The sequence below is a fragment of the Squalius cephalus genome (genome assembly GCF_949319135.1).
Source record: "Squalius cephalus genome assembly, chromosome: 10".
Taxonomy (NCBI): Eukaryota; Metazoa; Chordata; class Actinopteri; order Cypriniformes; family Leuciscidae; genus Squalius; species Squalius cephalus.
This window is the reverse complement of record NC_137131.1, coordinates 38,242,424-38,267,059: the sequence shown is the minus strand read 5'-3', so window position 1 is coordinate 38,267,059 and position 24,636 is coordinate 38,242,424. Positions and strand designations below refer to the sequence as shown.

Here is a 24,636-nt window from a genome sequence, read left to right as displayed (position 1 = left end):
GATTTTTTTTTTTTTAATGAACGTGTTGAATAATTTTCCGAAACTCAAATTGCTGAATGTGACTCATCGTTAATATGGGGGTTTGGCTCTTGGAGTCTAGATCTGAAACTAGATCACTGACTTCACAATAGGCACAATGACCAGGATGTAATGCTTTATGCTTACACCGTACCTATGGCTTTGATTTCCAATATAACAATTAAAGAGGGCGACGTTCTCGCATTCCATTCAGCTTCCATGCAAAAACCCTTCAGTGACATCACAGTCCATTCTAACCTCCTCAGCCCGCGCTGAGAGGGATGACTCAACACGCCAGTGGGCATTCAAATGCGTCGCCATGGTGATGATAGAACTGTAGGAAAGGTACAAAGAAAACCGCCGAGTGAGATTAGTCATGAGTGAGATCACAACACACACACACACACAGAGCATGCTTTACTGACCCTCTAGTTGCCTGTGAATTATTGATTCACTTTTTCTCAGCGCAATTTAGCGAAGGCTGCATGGGAATGTTCATTTCAAATATGGAAGTAGCTTATCGTTACCACTGAAGAAAAGCTGCCCATTGCCTGACCTTTAAGACCAATCATTTATGACAATGTATTCTTAGGAAAACAGAACTATGATTAGTTATGTAAGGCTAGTTTCTGTCAAAACATATAATCAGTATTACATTTTGTTAATCGTAGTCTGGTAACTGGACATTGTTTTGTACAGTCTCAAGCAGGTCTAAGTGTTTCTGTGAAATACAGGGTTAAGGCGAGGCAGAGAAACTTCAGGCGACCATTTGACAGCTAGATCAGCTCTGACCGTAAAAAAGCTGTAAAAGGTTTATGGTTTGATAATCAAAAGAGTTTCGGTACGGACAGACTATGTGAAGACATACATGGGAGTCTTAAACTAGTATCATATAATAGGTGTTTAATTTCATTACAGGAATGTAGTTCTGGATTGACTGTCAAATAAATGGTTCCCTTTTCGGGTTTCATGATAAGCAAAGAGGAAATGAAAAGCTCTTGAGCACTACTTGACCTACATGACATTAGTAATAGATTTTTAGTAAGCATCTGCTGTGAAAAACAACAGAAATGAAAGCTTTCACTTTTCAGCTTTGGGTGATTAAATCTATAAAATGATTTCCAAAGATTTGATGACCAACGCTCAAAAACTAACAATGCTCCACTGAAACATCAATCTCTGGATTATATCTGGATGTTCAGAGCCCCCTGCTGACAGAATAATTCATAAATCTCAGTGAAAAATGACAAACTACTGAACAGTAGACAATTGTTTACTCATACATTATTTAAAAAACACTAAATGTTTCAGCTTTAAATAAACATCACAGTATACAGAATATGTCAAACAAAATGTAGCATCAGACAGATGCTAGATAGATAGATGGATATATACATAGATAGATAGTCAGTAAAATGAAGCGTTCTTAAAGGTTGTCATGGGACAGTCATAGATGGCCTCTGAATCTGCGGGTCTTCCTCTTGGCATCCCTCCAAAGCCCTGTAGTTTAGAAACGTGTGCAAATGAAAAACATGCGTGTTAGAGATGTGACAACTCAATGTTTCTAAGAACAGCGGACCTAATGCAACAGGATGTTGGCAAACACTGCGTGATGTAAAGAGATCTTATTCTGTGATCTTATTCTTCTTTCTCTCCTTCTTGTCTAAACAAATCAGCTTACTGGTAACCTTAGTACTGGAGCGAGATATGAGATACTACTGTAGTGGGCCTTTTGAAAAGCGAATCACAAGAGAAGGTTTGAAATGGTGCATCATTACCTCAGATCCAATGTCAACACGCTGCAGAGTGAGGTCTGATGAGAAAATAAGTCCATGGTGAGAGAAAATCAATCAACTTGAAGGCAAATTCAGATATGAATGGTGCTTATGATGTAATACTGGGAGATATATGCACATATATATGTGCAGAAGTGAATGGATGATACTTGCTTTGAAGAGATGACTTACCAACAACATGATCTCTGGAGTGAACATGTTGCCAGAATTTGTCTTGTTCTCTGTGGAAAGTTTTATTTTATTTGTTAATGTTTTTATAACATTCATATTACTCATATTAGAAGTGTACTATCAAAATAAATGAAATCATTTAAATAATTATATATAAATAATAGAATTACCTACATTAGTGTTTTAAATATTTATATAAATATTTATTTAAATAATTATAGAAATAAACACTATTAAAAAGTTTGGGGTGTGTAAGATTTTTTAAATGTTTTTTTTTAAATGAGTCTCTTATGCTCACCAAGGTTGCATTTATTTGATAAAATAAACCGTAATATTGTGAATTGTTATTGAAATGTAAAATAGACATTTTCTATCTTAATATAATTTAAAATGGCTGAATTTTTAGCATCGTTACTCCAGTCTTCAGTGTCGCATGATCCTTCAGAAATCATTCTAATATGCTGATTTGGTGCTAAATAATTTTTTTGTATCAAAGTTAAAAAACGGTTGTGCTTCTTAATGTTTTTGTGGAAACCGGGATCCATTTTTTCACGATTCTTTGATGCATATAAAGTTCTAAAGTCAAGAACAGCATTTAACTTAAAAAAATCTGTAACATGATTATACAAATGTTTTTACTGTCACTTTTGATCAATTTAAGATAAAATGCCTGCCAAATGAATAAATGTAAATGTAATTTTAATCAAATACCAGCTTCGCTCTTCATTATTGTCTCACCTTTGTCTCCTTCCTTCTGACTTGTTTTTGACTGCAAATAAATGGGTAATGATTACAATGCAATATATATTAATGAGGATTACATGCATGAATGAAAAACGAGAGGTGTTTTCACTTTGTTTTGTTCCAGTGTTTAATTAAACGGATTGAGAAGATAACCACCACTGAATATTATAGTTCATGAGAGACCAGACTTAACCAAAGCAAACTTATGAGCAACTAAAATAAGACTCACTATGTCTGTGCACGGCAAAGCCCAGGAGTGACACCACCATGAGGAACAGGACACCCGCAGACACAGAGCCAACAATAACAGCCAGGTCTGTGCTGCCTTTCCATAGACGTGTATGAAAACAAAGGGAGAGGATGTTTTGAGATACCCAGTTGGGCATAATTAGATTTGCTGCATTACTATGGTGGCGTACAAATCCACAGTAAGACTTAAATCTTACCTGTAGAGACCTGTGTGCATTTGTGATATCCTGAAAAAGTATGCAATAAAGCAGATTTTAGGGTCTTATTTATATGACATTATGAGGTTTATTACAGTCAGTAGTACACACCTGTAATGCATGGGAAAGTTAATGGAGTGCTCATCTTAGAGTAAGCCCAGAAGTTGCCCAGAGACACGCTGTACTGACACTGATACTGAGCACCATGTTCATAACGAGTGGGTACGGGAAATCTAGCACTGTGTTGGGTCGGGGAAGCCTGATGGGTCGCCTCAGGTGACAGGACACCCACACGAAATAAGGAGAAGAAGCCTTGTAGATATGCCGGTGACCCCACACACTCCAGAACTTCACCCTCTTGTTGGGATAAAGACAGGGTGGGCACTGGGAGCTCTGTGAGAGGAAACACGCACAGACACAGATGTATAAAACAAGTTACATGCAAAAGTTCAACACGGTTAGTAAGCTCTGTTTCAAAAGCTAGTTAGATGTCAAGTCAAGTCAAGTCAACTTTATTTATATAGCGCTTTTCACAATACAGATTGTATCAAAGCAGCTTCACAGTATTAAATAAAATAGTACATCAGTGTTTGTTTCTAGTGTAAAACGTCCACGTTTGGTAATGCTGATCAATAGTATTGTTGATTGATTAATTAAATTAAATATCCCCAACTGAGCAAGCCAAAGGCAACAGTGGCAAGGAACCGAAAAACTCCATCAGGTGACCTAATGGAGAAAAAAAAAACCTTGGGAGAACCCAGGCTCAGTCGGGGGCCAGTTCTCCTCTGGCGTCTATGAACTAGAGACTGGATTTAACTGTAAGATTAAAAATATTATATAAATGCCTGGCTGAAGAGATGCGTCTTTAATCTAGTTTTAAACTGGGAGAGCGAGTCTGAGCAATCTGATGTCTTTCTGCTTACTCCCTCCCTACATAGGCAGATGCCTTCTTAAAAATCATAGAACTTCATAAAGTGAATCAGTAGAGAAATTTCATTGGCCAAAAAGATCCATTGTCTATTGTCAATAGGGTAGTGATTTATGAAGCACTGCTCACATAGAAGTCACTTTCAAACCAAACAGCTTTCTGTTGGGCTACGCGGTGAACCCACTGCGAAATTTGTTGTGGAGAAATCTTTCGCGCTCATGCAAAATTCCCAATCACCTGGTTTGTTTCTGTGCAATACAGTGGTGCAGGTATGATATCACTTTGTAGGCCAACCGGCATTTAGCATTACACTGGTTCCCTCGACAAAACCCCAATTCCATAGGCTTTTAGATTACCGTAAAAAAGCAAGCTCTGTGATTTACAAAAGTTTATGATACTTTCACATTTTGTCCATCAAGATCATTTTCACAGATGAACACATCTTTTATGAATTTTGAAGCTTAAGTGCAGTCGCCAGAAGTAAAAAGCTAAAGGTAGTCTATAAACGAACTACACCACGGTCCCACGACTTCAACGTCACCATCACTAAGCTTCCGACAACTCTTTCAGTTTTTACCTAAAGATATCTTCCCAGAAATTTTTTGTTAGAATGATTTATAAGAGCACAATTATAAATATAATGAGGCAGTAAAAGCAGATTAAGTTCGACGTGATGCCGTTTAATCTCCCCCCTTAACAAGACACCGAACGGCTTCAAAAAATCACGAGTGGGGTAATACTGATGTATTTTATGTTGTAGAATAAAACGTGAAAGTGTCTTGAGCTTGTGTTCTCAACGGACCTTATTTCAGCCATTTCACTAAAATCCCATTTAAAAAACCATTGGCTTCGAGGCGATGGAACCGAAAGTGCTAAAACGCTAACTCGTTTCTGCGTTTTGGCCTCCAAAGTGATGTCATACCTGCACCACTATGACTGGTTTCGCCCATGAAAATTTGCTGACCAATGATAAATATAGCTCCATTTTGGAGCTCTGGACATAGGCAGAAACTGCTGTTAGTGTAACCCCTCCGGCCTCCTGGCGTACTCGCACCTCTCTGAGCGGGATTCGAACCGCCATTTTCAGCATGGTAGGCAGGCATGGTAACAAGGACGCTAAAGATCGCAGCTTCTAGCATCTGTCGCTAGGCCGCCTCTTGAGATCAGGGGAGTGAGGTTTACTCGCACAGCTCTTCCTAGCTGGCCTCCGTTACATCAACATGTTGCCAAGATAATGGCACAATAGCGAGTATCATGCCGTGCAAGTATCGGGTAAAATAATACATTTCTTAAGCTTAAAAACTATTTTGATCAATACTTCTCAATGTTGAATAAAATATGTATATTTATAATGCAAATCTTGAATTTGTTCCCTAGCTGCGTCTGAATTCACTGCATTATAAATGTGTTAAAAAAACATGAATACAATGCGGACATGATACGCCATGTTGTCATTGTCATGATGACCTGATATATTACGATATTAGCAGGATAGTAGTTCATTCGGGTATTTTACACATACTGTTTTATGAATACTACTTTATAAGCATTCGAACCAAGTGTGTCGCACACATCCTGAAAAGTGAAGCCAAAAATGTTTCAATCGCCCCCTGGTAGTTCATCATCCCCGCCTTCTCCATGTAATCGAATGGAATCTAAGTAATCAAATTTTCTGTCATTTTAGGTAGCTCTCATCACGCTGACATATGTTTAAGTGTTTGTTTTTCCAGTAAGTTTGGTTTTAGTTAGTTATTTGATGTTATAAAAAGGGGTGTAAAGCCATGATTGACAGTTGTGCTTGCGATTGAGTCTGTGAGAGCGGGAGTATGAGCAGGACCTTGATACTGTGGCTCCGCCTCACGATCACTACTCTGCAGACTCAGGCTCCAAATGACATTATCGGCATAAAATGTTAACAGCCACTGTGTCTATGGTTCGAACATGATGAAGGGAAATTGGCCATGACTGAGCTTGCTGTAGTGCATTTTGAGATAGTTTTCTGCCTTAAAGGATATAATTATGTTATATACCTATAATGCCTTGAAATTCCGCCTCAATATTCATGCAAAACGTAGATCAATATTAACACTTGCCATAGTTTTTCTATCAAATGTTTAAAAACAAGACAATATGGATGAGATGTAATCAGAATATAGCACCAATCCGACAGTTTTCTCCTCACCTATGACAGTAATGTGTACCGGCTGACTGGCTGTGGAGTTCACTTGTCCCGTCTTTGGTAATTTGAGTTGGTAGAGGCAGACGTACTCCCCACTGTCCTCCCATCCCATTGTCTTCACACTGAAGTGAGCTTCCTGGGACTGAGACACCAGCTTGGCTGGGGCGACCATGGAGCCTGGGGTTCCTTTGGCTCTCTGGAGCAGGAGGAAAGTCTCTGGGGGATGTTTCTGCTGGTCAGGTGGAGCCTGACAGTGGAATGATAGTGTCTCACCAGGCGTCACATGCCCACTAGAGGGCTCGACCCTCAAGTGAGGGGATGGAGGGGGACTGAAGTCTAGAAGAACAAAGAAAGTTAAGAGCACGTAGCGTTTTAGAATATATGTGTGCAAAACTAAAGATAAGAGATGTAAAGCACTGCTGGGTGGAGTAGCTTGGTTTGGTGGGTACCAAAAGAGGGTTTCAACTCAACTAGACAGAGCAGTTTCTTTAACCGTCACACCTCTGTGACCTCAAATCTTTCCGCTACAACACACACAGCACAGTGAACTACCAGTACTAATCCTGTGCCTCAGCCGATGTGACAACAGAGATTTATGCAGGATCATTAACACACACACACACACACAAAAAAAACATCTAATATAATAGGTAACACTATTTCGATAGTCTACTTTAGACATTCTAGTACTAACTACAAGTAACTTTGCAACAACATGTCAACTTATTTTAACCCTAACCTAACAGCCTACTAATACTCTGAGTTAGTTGACATGTAGTTGCAAAGTTACTTATAAAATAAAGTGATACGAAATACGAAATAAAGTGTAATATAATATAATATAATATAATATAATATAATATAATATAATATAATATAATATAATATAATATAATATAATATAATATAATATGAATACTCACCTTTTGGCTCTGGCTGCATGTAGAAACTGAACATGCTGTTTTCATACTGACAGCAATACAGGTTCTCTTTCTCTGTATCTTTTCCCCTAAGCACAAAGCGAGCCCTTTGTTCTTTGGTTAAATGCTGTACGGTTTGTGTCCGACTGCGATTTTTAAAAAGTTTAAATTCAAGTCCACCATAACCCAGTGGAGCCTGACAAATCAACTCCACAGTAGAGTCTATGACGGCTGTCTGGATCAGGGTAGGAGCCGGTGGGACAGATATTTCAGCAGCTGAAAGATCAAGGAAAGACAATATATTAGTTACATTACAATTCAAGTACTATCATGTGTGGTCAAGTAGTGAACCAACTAGATTAGAAGACCTGGGCCGGCATGGAAATTCGTGCTGGTCTAAAGTGGATCTTTTCAAGTTAAGTATAACAACAGTAAAACATGAAAAGCCAACTCAATATTGAAATTAAATTTACATATTATGTTCAAACTCAGTGTTTTATACTTTGTGACTTGCTATGTGGTTGAGATTACAGTGATTATACTGAAATATAAATATGAAATGTGAACACACTTACCACTAAAATGCTGCTTGAGGATGATCAAAGCTGTGAGGAAATACCCACAAAATGACATTCTTCTAGTGCTGGACTCCAAATATTACAGGTTCTTCACACCTATTAGAGTTTCAAAAATTCTAGAGATCTGTGTATTATGACTCAATGTCATAAAATCACCACCAGCTGAACCTCCCTTCCCATTCACTTGCACAAACTTCCTCAGCACGCATTAAAAACACCAACGAACATGTTTCATATGTTTAAGAAAACCACATCCTTCCATCACATAAGAAGAAGAAAGGCAGAGAGACACTCCCACGAGTGGCCCTAGTGAGCTAATACTTCATATGACAAAGACAGGAAATTCATGTGCAAAATTGTCTCATCTATATGTGTCTTCTCCTTCTAAACAACCTTAAATGTGTCCATTAAAGTGTGTAGCTCTGAAGTAAGCAGGACTGTGAGCCACAGACATTGAGGACGACGTATTGTTCCCAATATCCAGTTGAGTCGACCAATATGGTTTTATTAGTTCTTCTCAGCCCTGAACATGTGGTTAGGATAGTAAATGCAGAAACTGTATTTTAAATCCAACATCATGTTTACAGCAGCTGGGAGGAACTGAAGTCATTTGATTGTTTTGTCAGTGTCACATGGACAGGAAAATGGACAGCTATTGCCATGTGTCTGATCTTGGGTATTGTCCCGCTTTGTCATTCTTAATCATTGAGCACTTTTAAATTACTGGATTGATAGCCTACCTGAACATCTCATAAATGACCTTTGACTCCCAAGCCTAAGTAATTTGAGCCTATGTAACCCACCCTAAAATAATGTATTTTTTGTCACATCTAGCATTTCATATGAAGCTTTCACAAACAACAAGCACTTAGTTTTTGTTTTAACTTTCATAATAACCCTCTAGATTACATTTATAGGCTATTTCTAAAATGTAAATTTGTTTGCCAGAATAGTAAGGTAATAATCTGATCTCCCACATGATTATCTAAAAATGATCAGTCATTTGGTCTTCTGGTTAAATGCACAAACAAAAAGCAGAAACCAGGGGATGTTGTGATCATGAAGCTACTAAATCTAAAAATATATTATATGTAATATAATGAAACTACTTTTAGGGAAATTACTGCTGAAAAAATTCTAAAATATTACCCATCTGGACACAAAGTTCCAGAGAAAGGTTTGTACACATTCTTTATTACTTTTGTATTCCTCATTTTAGAATAACAGTAAAGTCATGAAAAAACACGAAAATAACAGAAATGGAAGTATGGGCATTTTCGTAGTGATTAAAATACGTTAATAAAACCAAAACTCTCTTATATTTTTAGCTTCTCCAAAGTAGCCACTCTTGCATATATCACAGCTGTGCAGACACTATGAATTCTCTCAACCAACTTTATGAGATGCCACCTGTGAAGATGTCTGTTTGGAGTAATGGATTAGGCTAAACACAAGCCTCCAACTAAGATTTGGAGGACATTTAAGGACATTTTTGTTTGCTTCTTTCACACAGGCTGAGCTCTAGTTTACCTTGCAGACTCAAAATGGAGGAATAATCAGGAGTAAACAGACCAAAAGAGTTGGATTTCAAGACCTTACTGACATTACTGATCTGCTTGTGTTTATTAGCCACTCTTTTGAGCGACCTTACCCAGCTCGATTGTGTATTTTGTTCTCACAAGCCCAAAAACTGCAGAAAAATGATGTGTTCCATTCAAATGAGTCAATGCTGTTTTTTAAACAAAGGCAGCTCAGCAGCGAGGCTTGACGTTGTAAATGTGTGTATGTGCTGTTATCTGTGGAGAAAGAGGCATCAGAGGGACTCAGAGCTCTATTATCTGACACGGGACAGGAGGCTTCTCATCAGCATAAGCACACTGATAACTGCTCTCCAGAACATAATCACCTACTGAACACCGGCCTTCTGAGAATCGCACACTCGCACAGACACTGAACTCAGTTTATGTGTGCCATGAATTTCAGGAGAGATGAAGCACATGAAAATAGAGTTCTGAGTGTACATTTATATTTCATTTAAGCTCCCTTGATAGTGTCTGCAAACAATCTTCCAATCATCTTAGCTTTCGATGTCAGCATATATAGTACTACTTTTAAGCATTAATTATGTTTTAATAACATGATTTTTTTTCCAATACTACTTATTATCATTACTACTATTACTATTACTACATAAACTACTCTTATTTTTATTTAATTTCAAGATTATTGAATTCCTTTTATTTTACTTTAAATATTCTTTTTGAGAATTATTAGCTAATTAAACTATTGTATTCAACTGCATATATTATTAATATTTTATTTAAGCTTAAAAGGCCCTGAGCAGGGATATTTTTGGATAGCAGAATTAAACAGGTGATAAGATAAATAACGTGTTGTTTAGTTTGTCGGCCACATTGCTTCATTCTGTTAATTTGGTCGAGTTTAACTTATTGAATTGCAATGCACTTTCAAAATTCTAGGCTCAAATTTCAACTCCACCCACAATCACAACTGTCAGGGGTCTTAAACGTAAGTTTATCACTGATAGAGAGAAAAAGAGAGGGGGACAGAAAGAGGGGGAAAGCGTCACCAGCATTAATGCCACTGTGAACTTTATTTTTGTAAATATCTTTTGATTTTAACACTAAGTTCTGGGTTCCTGCCCTTTGTCTATAGCACATGTCAAAGTATTTTTGGACAAAAGACGACGTATATATTTGCCTCTTTTCGGCGACATTAGAAAATTATTTCTGTATCTAATAAATGCTGAAAGGGCACCAAACGGATGGCTGTGACTCAAGCCGTATTGCCTTCGTTTTCAAACTTCTGCAACGCCTCGGAAAACATGAAGGTATGTTTGTTTCAGTTATTTATGGATAAAATACTGCTTTTTTTTAAGGTAATCACAACTGTAATTGTTCATTCAAAGAAATCACTTACCATGATGACAGATGAATAGTTTTATACTAAGCATGAGTGTATAATACAAAGTATGCAAGTTAAAACCCAACTCACATCTCCAATACATCACCTGAAGAGATATTTTTGTACTGTAATTTTTTTTTACATACTTGATTGCACAATTCAAAAATGGTTCATCAATAAATGTAAATATAAATTTTAAAATATTTGATGACTCTAAAGACTTGGAAGTTTGAAAAGGGCTGTTTGGATCTGGACTGCAAGGATCCACACCAAAGCAACGGCAACTTCAAACCTTCACAGTTTCTGACAGATGAAGACCCTGATGATGGTGAGGGATGCTGGGATATGGAGTTCCTGCTGTCGGACTGGGGCAATGCATCGCCTGAACGGTCCAACTCTCAAAACTACACTCCCCAAAGGCCACCGCCACAGGACCAGGTTCACAGTCCTGATCTTTACCAGGTCCAGGAGTTGAATGGACCGAGGGACCAGACAAGATCGAATAGACACCAAGTGTCTGTCACAAGTTCACTGGCTGAGCTGCTTCCTCATGAAGCAACTTTAAGTTCCTCACTGCCTGAACTATTTAACGGGGGATATTTGGAACAGCAGCCGCAAACGGGGAAACCATTCTCACAGCCAGAAAACCCCCATCAGTTTAGTAGTTTCCCTGTTGCTAATGACATGGACAGAGAAAATGAGAGAAACAGCATGGGGAAGATGAAGTCGTGGGATTTTGGACACTACCCTCAGCCTGCACCTCTGATACCCTTCACCGACTCCAAATTTGTCCAAGCGTCTGGGATCGCCATGGACGCACTGGTCTTTCCTCCACACCATCACTATAACTTCATTCAAAACTACTCGCACCCCAGACTCTACCAGCAACAAGTGAACTACGTCCACAGGCAGCCAAACAACCACTATCTGTCCACACAGACCATGGTGCCAGACTCCACAGTGCCCCCTGCAGGCCTGGAGGGGAAGCGCATTCGGAGAGGGGTGGTGAAGAGGAAAGCCACGGTACACAGTTGTGAATACCCAGGCTGCCATAAGACTTACACTAAGAGCTCCCATCTCAAAGCACACCTCCGTACACACACAGGTAAACTGAACATACACTGTCAATGACATAAGCACATGCATCATTACGTCCATGTTTAAGGTCTTAACATTATAGAATGGGATGTTTTTAACTACAAATCTGCAACAACAAATCCTACGGTAAATTCATCTCAGTAGAAAATAGCCTTGCATTTCTTGACCTTTGACTACGGTTTCACATGCAGCTAATTATATATACATATACTGTATATATATATATATCATCATAACATCATATCCTGCTGCTGATATTCATTGCGGTGTCCGAATTTATTTCATATGCTCAAAGCCTATCGTTTGACTGCGCCTTTAGAGAGAAAAAGACCATCAGACTGGGCTGTAAAGCATCCAATTACAGCCTTTCAGCTGAGTTTTCTGAAATAGATTATTCCACTACAGACCATTATGTCATTTTTTTTATTAAATAATGACACTGCAGTCTCTGCAAAGGATTGCACATAAAACACTGAAAAAAGTGAAAAATGTGTATAGACATTGTCATCAGAATTTCACAGACAAACAAAACAAAGCGAAATATACAGAATATGTGGAGGCTGAGACTAGAAATGCAGACCGTTTCTTTACCTTCTGCTGTTTTTGATGTCCTCAGGTGAAAAACCGTACCACTGCTCATGGGATGGTTGCGGGTGGAAGTTCGCCCGTTCTGACGAGCTGACAAGACACTTTCGAAAACACACGGGCCAGAAGCCATATGAGTGTATGCTCTGCCACAGAGCCTTCAGCCGGTCCGACCACCTGGCATTACACATGAAGAGACACGTGTAAACGCATACACAAACAAAACAGAGAAATACAAGTGCATACACACAGAGGTTAGTCCATGAGAGCATTTCAGAGGCTTTGAGAGGACCTGTGTTCAGCTGAAGATTGTTTATACATGAAAGTATATTAGCACTATGACATGACCATACAACTGACATGTACACACTGTACATTATGTGAAAAAGGAGATGAGTTGGTGATTTTTTTATTATTATTAATTTGTAATCATAAGCAGATTTCACACCGATTAATAAGAAACAGTAAAAACATCAGACTTATTTCCAATCTGGACCCTTTAGCTAAATGAATATATGTATGAATTGGGAAACGGTAAATAATTAATTGAATTGAAATCAAAAATGGATTACTGTGAAAAGTGGAAAAAAAAAAAATTAACTGGCAGGGCATTGCTGTAATGTTCCATAATTCCTGATGAAAATGAATTGGAATTAGTTCATGTACATAAATAAGCAGAAATGTATGTAGCTTAAAGTGTGATTTTTACAGAAAATTATAAAAATATATGTTGCTGTTCAGCTGTGAGCATTGTATTATTTTATAATTTCGATTTAGTATTTACATCTAATTTCCTATTTATTGTCTATAGTCATTATTGTGTGGAAGCTCTGTAGCATTTTAAATGTTATCAAAGGTCATAAAAGTCTTCATGTGTAATGGTAATATCGCTATTTATATAACAAAATGCCATCAAATATATTTTGCTTTTTATATTAATGTTAATGTTTTTGTGAAGCATTTAGTGTTTTACTGAATGATCTATTTATGTGATCGTATTCAATAATAAAGCAACAGCAATTCTGTCCTTTCTGCAAGTCTCATTTCCAACCAACAGATGGTATTGCGCCCGTGCAGAAACTGCTCCAGTTCACTGGATAAATGTCAGTCATAAAGTAAATACTGGTACATATATAAGTAGACCCACAGTTACCACAAACCATGCACACCATAAACACAGGTAAACAAGATTTACAAGATCTGTTGTCCATAGTAATGCCATAGTTGTGGTTTACGGTGTTAAACCTGTTTGAGGGGGAATCAACTGAGAATAAGTAGCCTTGAATTAGCCTGGGCTATGTTTTGAGCGTCAGACCTACGACACACATGCACTTATGTGATCACTGAGGGGGCATCTGAGGACACAATGCATTGTGGGAGTTAATATCAATTATATAAATTTTGTAGAGCTAATTAAAACAAATTTTTTTTTAACACTGCTTGTTTGTCTATGAAAATTTGTCTTTAATAAATCATACTTTGAGGACAAATTTAAATTCATTCAAGTTAGCTGAATCTGATACAACAAACATTTTCAAGACATCTCGGGGCATTCTCAATTAGAAATATGTCTACTGTATGTTCTCATGTTGTTCCAGTGGAGTTATAGCCTGGTAATACCAGACTCTGCTACTTCACTTTGCTTCGTAGAGAGAGTCTGGAATAGCATAATAGAGAAGTGTTTTCTCTCTCGCGGGGGGGCGCTTGTCTGAAGTTTAAAATCATTGGTTACCCGTAAGCCAATCACATAACGTTTGGTTATGGCGTGTGTTATGCGCATGCTCAGCCGCATCTAACTTCCACTGTAAACACATGTATGATGCAAAAACTAAACCATCGAGCGAAATACCGGAGTGAACATGGCTGTGAACGACTTTTGCAGATTATGTGAAGTAAATCTACGCAAGTACGCATCCACCACGGTACAATCAGCGTCTACGTCACGGCTCTCAGCCCGCCCTCTGTTCGTTGATTGGCCCGGCTGTTTTCAGGCCGGTGGAAAACTGAAAGATACGCTGCTATCTCAGACTGACTACAGGAGCGAAATGAAATGAGCGGAAGTAGGAAGTCAGACGTAGTCAGGCTAGTGGAGTTAACCACTGATACCACTTTGTAATAGTAGAAAAAGAATAAAACATATTGTCCTCAGCTCTGGGGCACATTGCTGTGTCTAATAAGATCATTGTGAACAACATTATGTTGTTAAACAAGGATCAGCGACCCATAGTGAAAGACAGGGAGGAAGAAGGGAGGGAGGAGGTATATAAGGTCACTCAACAGCCTTTGAAAGAACAACAGCTCACAATGCAACACATCAGCACTTAAAGTCAGCATGAAACAGAAGTTGCGATAGTGTTTTCTTCCCTATTGTGATGTATATGAAACGGCTTCTCGAACAAGATAAAGTGTAGGGCGGGACTTGATTTTCATAATCATACACTGTTCGCATATTGACCAGAGGAGAACTGGCCCCCGACTGAGCGTCGGTTCTCCCAAGGTTTTTTCTTCATTCTGCCACCTGATGGAGTTTTGGTTCCTTGCAACAGTCGCCTTATTCCACCTTTGTTGCCATTGGCTTGGCTTGTTAGTTGGGGACATTAAATTTAACATTTAATTTAATATTCAACAATAATATTGATCTGCCTTCATTGACATATATATATATATATTTATCTGTAAAGCTGCTTTGAAACAATCTGTATTGTAAAAAGCACTATATAAATAAATGTGACTTGACTTGACTTGATTTTGTCCATCAGGAATTGACTGGATCATTGTGGTTTGCTATTGGTCGATCTTATGTGAGTGACAGGTTGTCCCGCCCTCACACCAGTAAACACATCATCAGAGAAGAGCAGAGAACAGCAGTATTAATCATTTATAATAAATACTGTGATATTTCATTTAAAAAATAATATGTTTGTTTTCAGACTTACACAATATGCACCATAAACAGAAAACTGCACAGAGAGAGAGGCGTGATGAGTAAGTGTTGACATCTCTCTGTCCTCAACTCACCCTGTGATATCAGTCCAAGAGCTGTGTGTGTGTGTGTGTGTGTGTGTGTGTGGAGGCCCAGTGACTCAGACTCAAGCAACTGCCTTAATGTACTTAATCTAACAGGCGTCACAGACCACAGCAGGTCATGTGTTTGTCCTTATTCTGTAAGAAGACAACTCTTAAAACATGATATTGGTTAACTGGTCTTCATAATTTTAAAGATACCCTTTTACAACATCTTGATTTTGTTTTTGGGGTCTACAAATATGGGTTTTCATGTTTGAATGTTTAAAAAATACATATATTTTCCCAGTCAGTAACGCTCTGGGTGACTTTTCCAAAAGCATTGTTAGACAACTATGGTCGCAAGTTCTGTCATTATCAGCATAGTTCACCGAGTTGATGTTTCCCAAAACCAACAAACATTCGCAAACAGCATCGCAAAGTTGTGTGGTAAGAAGTTTCTTGTTTGTATGACATGTGGACTTAATAATCCTTATCTTGAGCAAAATAAGCAAGCTGAAATTCAGTACAATCTATATCTTTGATTTAGAGAATTAATCCTCAGATGCCATGTAGGCTACATAATTTATAGCAAAAAATCTGGCATTAATTCGATCTCAAACGGATTAATTAAAAGTATATTGCACTACTTGCATGACATCATTAATCAAAGTGATTGAATGACAAATGTGTGACCATGCGGCTTGGGGAAACAGTCGTGATTAGCTGGTTGATTTTTTTCAACGATGCATCATACTATGGACAGGTAAGTGCACTGGTAGGGCTCAGCCTGTGCAGAGCACATGCCCTTTTTGCCCTTACACACCGAAGTGCCCTTTCTTTTGGTGGTGGTGTTTTTTTTTTCTTCTTCAAAAAATCAATGCTATTGGTCACCCTTTACGTCTGTCTGTCTGTTTTACAAATATTTAGCCAAATAAAGTTCTTAAAAAGAGCTTGTGTAAATCTTGTTCGATCCTCAAACTGTCAGTAAACCTGATAACCCCGCCCCCTATATCTGATAACTCCGCCCCCTCTATCTTGACTCAATGAACTGAAGTTCCGCAGCAGCCGCACAGCAGACAGCAGCTGAACGAAGTTTTGCAAGGGTAGACAAAGATCTTGTTGTTTGAATAAGTACTAAACACTATGTCTGTAAAGGCTCATATTGTATTTATTAATGTCTGACTGAGACACGTGGGACCTGAGAGAGAGGTCTAGCATTTGCCATCTAGTCATAGCCAATACATACAGTCTACACTTAAATAGCCTGTGCATACAGTAGCATTTCATCTTTTATAAAATGAGATTTTGGCCAAATGTATTTTCAACAGGAAAAACTGAGCGCCCATGTTAACCTGTTGATGAAAATGTAATGTGATGCCGCCGGCGCCATTTTAATGACGGACAAAATGCACATTCGCACACATTCGCTGGTCAAAAACCCTGTAACTGCATTTGAGTTTGACTTTTGTAAAATATTAATATTTAATCATGTTATGGTAATAATATTAAATTATGGTTACGCTGTTCCCTATCCCTAATTAGTTCCTGTCTCTATGAAGCCCCTCCTTCTGAAAAGAGCAGTGTACTCTGATTGGTCGTCTGGACCAGTGTGTTGTGATTGGTCAACCGCTTCAACCCTTCAACCTTTCAACCATAACCATAACCTAACCCTTAATTTTGCGTTTGCCTTGGGCGGGAATTATTTAAATTAAGAATATTGTGACGTTTATGGTCCCGGAAGAAAACTCAAGACTACAATCAATTAGTTTCGGGGAGTCAGAAACAGTGCGCGCTGATATAGAGAATAACTCCCTTTTAACTTCTAAAACTGATCTTTTTCATGCTCAAACAGCAACATTACTCACTAAAGAAAGTTGAAAATGTAAAAAAGCAGGTCCTCTTTAAGAGTAAATGGACAAAAAATAGCGCTATCATTTCTCTTTTGCAGTTCTGTGCATATTTTGGAGTTTATCTGCATATTCTGATTTGAATGTGACTTTAATTATTGATGTTCTGTTGAACTGAAATTACTACTAAGACTAATGAAAGACCAATATCAGTCAGAGTAATTGCTTACAAAAAAAAAAACTCCTTTTGGAATAAACTAAAACTCTCTGGATTTGTGAATCATTAATGCAATAATGTGGTTAATGATCAAATTGGTTGCCCATGCACACTCTATTAAGGGTGAAGGTTGTTTAAGGTAAGAAAGAGACTAATGGCTAAGTATGACAGGAACACTTGAGAAATGAGATTTCATTGCACGCTTTGTTACAGTTGTAACTCAATGAAGAGCTGCTTTATAAAGGGTCTTCTTTATGTTGTTTATCTCTGGCTGTCTGAGGACAACAGCTCTTTTTCAAGACAGCTCCTATGCAAGAATATTTGTATATCTGTCCTTTCTAGGACTTTTCTAATTTATTACCAATTCATCCTTCTGGAGGCCAAAGGCCCCTTGGTGGACAGAGACAGACCAGTCATACATTTTGTCATATCATTTATCAAATTGAATGCTGCATTTAATGCTTAAATGGCAAAAGCAGCACTGTATAGCACTGATGCAGAAAGCACAGCATGGTCGGTAAGGAGCTCTGCAGGATTGCACATCAACTAAATCACTCCTCTTAAGCTCAAAGACACTTTCTCCATTCAGCATAGCTATTGTGTAGATTCATTTGGTTAAAGTCGTCATGAAATCAAAATTGACCCTATTTACTTTGTTAGCACATATTACTAGTCTTGTGGTGAACAATTAATCCGTGCAAGTTAATACACAGAAAAAAATTGTTTGCCGTGGTAATCTTTAAACAAAATCTGAAAAGTTACTTCCGGTCTAGAATGGCGTTCCTTTTCTGATGACGTCAGTTTGACGGCTTGGGTTGAAAATGCTTAACCACTCCCCTCAAACCGTTAGTCTGCTATAAGCAGAGATGGAGAGAGGAGGAGCGCTGAAGTAAAACCCTGCCCTCTGTTCAATATTCCGTTTCACTTGGAAATATGTCACAACACTGGAGAAAAGTTGTTTGCAACTTCCGGTTTACGGGGACTTTAAAACCAGATTCTGACATAAAAAGGTGATGTTTCTGATTGGCATCACTGCAGGTGAAATCTGTTAAAGTAGTTAAAGGGTTAGTTCACCCAAAAATGAAAATTCTGTCAGTAATTACTCACCCTCATGTTGTTCCAACCCCGTAAGACCTTCGTTCATCTTCAGAACACAAATTGAGATATTTTTGATGAAATCTGAGAGCTGGATCACTCCTCCATAGGCTTCTAAGGCATTATAACTTGCTGGCCCAGAAAGGGTATTAAAGACATCGTTAATATAGTCCAAGTGACTACAGTGGCTCAATCTTAAGTTTATTAAGCGACGAGAATACTTTTTGTGCGTAAAAAACAACAAAAATAACGACTTTATTGCACTATTCATTTCCTTCTCTCTGGGCCTTGAGTGAATTCACGTAGTATAACTGCGTAGCGCTTCTGGGTTGTACGTCACACGTAGGCTCACTATTGGCCGACGCTGGTCATGTGTGTGAAGTTATAATGCCTTAGAAGCCTATATGGAGGAGTGATCCAGCTCTCAGATTTCATCAAAAATATCTTAATTTGTGTTCCGAAGATGAACGAAGGTCTTACGGGGTTGGAACAGCATGAGGGTGAGTAATTACTGACAGAATTTTAATTTTTGGGTGAACTAACCCTTTAAGGAACACAGGTTAGGTTTTCCAGACTAAAAGCTTTTAGTTAAAGGAATATTCCAGGTTCAGCACAAGTTAAGTTTAACCAACAGCTCTTCTGCAGATTACCACACACACACACACACACAAAAGGAATTTCAACTTTCTTAAAAAAAAAAAAAAAGTTACTCACTTAGTGATCAGTTGACTTAACTTAAAAAAAGCGAGGAAACCCATTGCCTTAAAATTATTACATAATGACCTTCATGCGTAATTGAAACAATTAAGTTATGTGAACCTGACAAATCTAGTGTAATTACATCTAGAGATCAACTGTTTCTGTTACTACCAAGAATGTCAACATGACCATAAATAAATAATGAATAGCCTACTGTATGTTACAAATATTACACATCAAAATAATGAACCTCAGAAGCAATAGGCCAACTTATAAAGTGCATTTACAAGAAACAACACCAAATAAGTCATTATTAGGCAACTGTAATGAAAACACTGCCACCATTTCAGCATTTGTATATTACTGCCCTTAACAATTGTGATAAGATCTTTTCAGGAGGAGATATTTTACACTCAGTTTGTTTGTGTAAACCAGCGCGAGCGACTGTTGCGTTCGTGTTTCTGACGTCTGACGTAGAGTTCAAACCAGCTGACCTCGCGAGCCGCGACCCGAGCTAAACCCAAACCCTTCAGAGAAACAGAGGGATTTGTGCAGCAGTTTACAGATGAGGACAGACTCCTGCGCTCGCTACAAGGAGGACAGTGCTTTTCTCCTGAGTCCTGACTTCTTCACATTTTAAAGTAAACCATTAAGCGTTTTACTGGAAGGTAAGCAGATAATAAAGTAATTTTGACAGCTCGTGATTGGCCGTAAACGATGGTCCATAGGCTACAGGCTATGTAGAAACCTTTGTAAAAAAGCCGCGTAAAACATTCTAATCTTTATTGAGCGCGTTTTTAAGAAAACTCCACATTCTGCTATAGCGTACAATTTTGTGTTAAAATGACTAGCAATTTTAAATATTACCTTAGCTCTGATTAGCCTATGCAACTATTGAACTTTAGTCATGCTATCAAGATTTTCATGTCACTCATGTCACTTTTCATGTCAAATATATTTTTTCTTATAGCCTACACTGTAGTTCCTTTTTTTAAATCTTCCTTTTTATAAAGGCTATTTGAGAGTGAAATTTAAGCCACAACCTTCAAAAGCTGTTGTTAATTAGAATTTAAAATCTGAATAATGAATTACCAGGTTATGTTAAAATGTCCATATTACAAACAATATACCTTTATTGCTATATTGCTACAGTTATGTATTATGTGAGCCTACAGTTTTATTTCTGCTCTCAACCACTAGGGGGAGCTAAAGGTCTTCAGGACAGCAACAAATAGAGTTTTTTGAATGCCAACATTACAAGACCTGTGAGTGTCTTGAGATTTCACACATTCATTAAGCCCCAGACTCACAGCATGAGGGACCAAAGTGTCTCGTGGGCAGAACAGAGACTGATGTACCCGAAAGAAGTAACTGATCCAGTCAGTCAGGAGGGTGCTGGATCCTTCACAGAAGAAACAGTCTCCAGCAACATGATAGCCCGCTCTTCTCTTATCCATCCCAGAGGTCTGAGACACCAAGAAATAGCAGAGACCGTCGGCAGCATCACACTGCGTCGCAAACGTGAGTCTATCCCTGCTGTGAAAAAAGACGAAGGTTATTGGAACAAGCGCAAAAAGAACAACGAAGCTGCCAAGCGTTCGCGTGAGAAACGCCGCATCAGCGACATGGTGGTAGAGAACCAAGTTCTGGCTCTTCTTGAGGACAATGCACGCCTGAAAGCTGAGCTACTGGCACTTAAGTTCAGGTTCGGTTTGATCAAAGATCACACAGATTCTCCAGCACAGATCTGCTCATATGATTCATATAACCAAACATTTCCAGCAATACCCTGCTACTGCCCCAACACTAGCCCACAACCTGCCCATGGACACCTGTTGTCGATCCCACAGCAAAACTATCGGTTCTTCATCCCTGGAGGATCAAGCATTGGAAGCCCAGAGCTCTCAGATGATGCTGTAGGTGAACATAGTATTGGACCCTATCGAGGTGACGAACAGCCAGGCCGTATCGCAGATGTGGATGCCAATTCATTAGTGTCGGGATGGCAAGAGAACAACATGAAAGGTCTTCCTCATAAACTGCGTTTCAAGACGCCGTGTAGAATTGAAGGTGCTGAGGTGGAAAATCTCTCCTCAGTCGTACAGTCTCAGTCGGGTGTGAGCGGACAGAGGGTTTCTGGACAAACACACACACACACAGTGCCATCTGCTTGTTCAACAGCACGTCAGAAAAACTCTTCCATTCACAGATCTACAGAAAGTCACAGCGCTATTAGATTCCAGCCAAGCGCTTTGAATGAAGAAGCTCAAAAAACTGAGATCGCATCTGTAACACCTGACTTCTGACCAATCCAAAGAAAGAAGCTCCTTTTTCTGATTGTTACAGACAAATATCAGAAGCCAGCTGGATGTTCGCTGGAACAGCTGGCAATCGGAGCCATTTTTCATTCTTGTGAAATTTTCATATGCCTGTCTGCACCACTAGTAATGTTCATAACGCGCTGGATTAAATTAGAAATATTGTGAAAGCAAAAAGCTCTTCTGTTTTCTCCTGTATACTGTTTTGGCGGATTGTGCGTTGTTTAACATTCAACATTGAACCTTCACAATGCAATAAAATCGAAACCGTTTCTGTACCTTTCAGCACCTGTTCTTTTTTCATTAAATTTCTTTTGGTTTTCTTAGTTTGTTTAAATTCACTTGGGGTTCAAAGCATTGTTTTTTACATTCATTTTACACGTCAAAAGTGATCTTGTTTCATCAATAAAGTGTACATTTTTTTTACTCAGAAAGAAGGGAAGTAAAATGCTTCTTTTTTTTTACAAACTCACATTCTTTACAACCCAAGGCCTATATTTACCTCCATGTTAATAATCTATAAGACTCAACAGAGAATGAACTGTACTTTTTAAAGAAACTGCTTATAGGTTTGCTCAGAAGTTTGCAATCATGACCATTGCATTTTTATTATTTAAGATTGTCCAGAAGCTATTTTTAAAACACACAAATTATACTGTTAACACTACCATTAAAAACTACCATTTGTTTGATAATGTTTTTTTTTTTTTGGTTACACTTTATTTGAAGGTTTCCTTTTTACAGTGTAATCATACAATTTATAAATTGTAGCCTTTACCGGTGTTACCGACTTTTTTTAAAAAAAGAAATGACTTTTTTTCAGAAAGGATGCATTTAAAAAGCAACAGTGACAGTAAAGTGTCAAAAAGTAAAGACATTAATAATGCTATTTTATTTAAATAAATACTGTTCTTTTGAACTTTCCATTCATAAAAGAATCCTGAGGGGGAAAAATCCATCACCTTTTCCACAAAAATATTAAGCAGCACAACCATTTTCAATATTAAGCATATTAGAATGATTTCTGAAGGATCATGTGACTCTGAAGACTGGAGTAATGATGCTGAAAATTCAGCTTTACCATCACAGAAATAAAATACATTTTAAAATATGTTCAAATAGGAAGCAGTTATTTTAAATTGTAATAGTATTTCACAATACTACTGCTTTTACTGTATTTTTGATCAAATGCGGTCTGGGTTCATAATATTTTGAGTGGCCTCTTCCATCATTGATGACTGCAGCAACCTTGAGTTTGAGTGGTGAAGCTGGATCTATACCGGCAACTGGGGAGAATCCAAATGTGAAAAAGGGGTCAAAAACTATATTTGTGATGCTTATTTTAAATTTGTATGAGATTCTTTTGTTAAATAAGCATCATGCAGAGCAGAACTGCACATATTCATATAGTAAATTATACTTTTTATGTATTAATTTAACTCACGCATGAACCTCATTCTCAGTGGTTGACGGATCTTTACAGGGCAACAGTCTTTGTCTCCCACAGTTCTGAAGACTCAGCGGCTGATTACAGCAACAGCTTCAATGTCAAAGCAGCGTCAGCATCTACGGCTATTTAAAGATGTGAGAGTGAAAGTCATTGATTCCCTAGGTGTGACTTCAACATACGAAGCTGAAAGAAACATTGGGGGAATGAAAATCAGAATCAGAGTAAAAATGATAGGTGAATAACACCTAACCCTGGTTTTAAGCCTATACTTGACATAAACTGTAAATATGTCCCTCAAATCTGATTTTTTAATTGCAGTGTTGATCCAGGAACATGTTGTACATGGTGAAATCACTTTCACCCGTGTTCTTATACCAAGGAGTGAGTAGAAAGAAACAATTTATTTCCTCTAGAGATTCCCACAGTTCCACTGTCTGCGAGACTACATGTTCAATGTCAACATCAGCACTTCTGTTGCCATTTTAAGCAGCGGGAGACAAAGTTATTGATTCACGAATGCATTTTTTGCTCACTGTTAAACATGCAAAGCAATGCAAAAAGAAACAAGCCAGCAGCAGTGGATCGAAGCAGAAGGTTTACAGGCTCATCCGCCTAAATTGTGCTCTGTATATTCTGTATGGCTTTTGGGCAGATGTTTGGGCTGATCTGTGTTTGGTTTACCAGTATGAATAAATATTAATTTAATGTGTGAAGCAGCTTAGTTAATAGGGGGTAAGTCATCAAAGAGTCAAATTGAAAAGTGTGAAATGGAAATAATAATACTACATTACATTAACTGCTAATATGCACCCTGATGTAAATAGTACATACTGCTATAATATACTATTGCCCAGTTTCACAGACAAGGCTTAAGCCTAGTCCCAGACTAAAATGCATGCTTGAGCTGTTTTATCTGAAAGCAACTTGCAATGACGTAACTTAAAATATATCAGTGCCATTATTTTGTCTCAAGACAACAGAAATATCTAAGGCACATTTATAAAAGCTTTTTAAACATCCTAATTTAACTAAGGCCTAATCCTGGCTAAATCTAGAAACCAGGCCTATATTTACACTACTAATACATATCCTCCAGATTATCATTTTAATTAGCTAATAATTAAGTAGAATGAAAATATTATTATTAATAATATGTCTGATATAGAGAACATAATATTTTACTAAATACACTTGATGTTGTGTCTTCAATCTTATAATTTGTTAGGTCAGAAGAAAACAATCTTTAATAGTCAATCCTGATACATGATTTTATGCAGTAAACCACTGATTATTGAAAACGGAAAATTTGTAGAAATATCAGCATTACATTTTTGTTCTAATAAACGCCTTGTAGGGTCATGACCTTGAGCACAAGGCTAGTAATGGCTAAATTACCTGTAAAAACAAAAACATAAAGTAGTTTTTTAACAGGCACAGTTATAATAATAATAGTAATTGTTATGGATAAATTATTATTAACAATAACATTTAACCCTCTGGTCATTTTTGACCGTAAAAATTGTACGTTTTTTTTTTTTTCCACTTGAATGGTACGAAACTTGGAAAAGGTTTTGGCACTTGCTATGTGAACACAAACACACAACAAAACTTGTTTA

General features: G+C 37.9%; 2 protein-coding genes across 12 annotated transcripts in view; one reads left to right on the top strand and one right to left on the bottom strand.

Annotated features, from left to right (window-relative positions):
- Nucleotides 1–24,636, bottom strand: part of plppr2b (phospholipid phosphatase related 2b) — a 156,922-nt gene that overhangs the window by 106,084 nt on the left and 26,202 nt on the right. For 4 of the 11 annotated variants that reach the window (XM_079882710.1, XM_079882711.1, XM_079882715.1 and 1 more), the window contains exon 2: nucleotides 12,395–12,565. In XM_079882710.1, coding sequence (XP_079738836.1) covers nucleotides 12,395–12,565 — 171 coding nt within the window. Of the gene's footprint in view, nucleotides 1–15; nucleotides 1,519–1,796; nucleotides 1,832–1,985; nucleotides 2,036–2,723; nucleotides 2,755–2,958; nucleotides 3,055–3,175; nucleotides 3,206–3,286; nucleotides 3,569–6,285; nucleotides 6,619–7,205; nucleotides 7,479–7,777; nucleotides 8,063–12,394; nucleotides 13,410–24,636 lie in introns of those variants that run through there. The other 7 variants (XM_079882708.1, XM_079882709.1, XM_079882714.1 and 4 more) reach the window with 6 other exon arrangements.
- On the top strand, nucleotides 19,676–22,001 carry nfil3-3 (nuclear factor, interleukin 3 regulated, member 3). The gene is made up of 2 exons (XM_079884329.1): nucleotides 19,676–19,920; nucleotides 20,453–22,001. The coding sequence occupies exon 2, from the start codon at nucleotides 20,566–20,568 to the stop codon at nucleotides 21,556–21,558; it is 993 nt and encodes a 330-aa protein (XP_079740455.1). The 5' UTR covers nucleotides 19,676–19,920; nucleotides 20,453–20,565; the 3' UTR covers nucleotides 21,559–22,001.

Coding starts and splice junctions, on each gene's coding strand:
- nfil3-3 (XM_079884329.1), top strand. CDS start 20,566: ATGAGGGACCAAAGTGTCTCGTGGGCAGAACAGAGACTGATGTACCCG.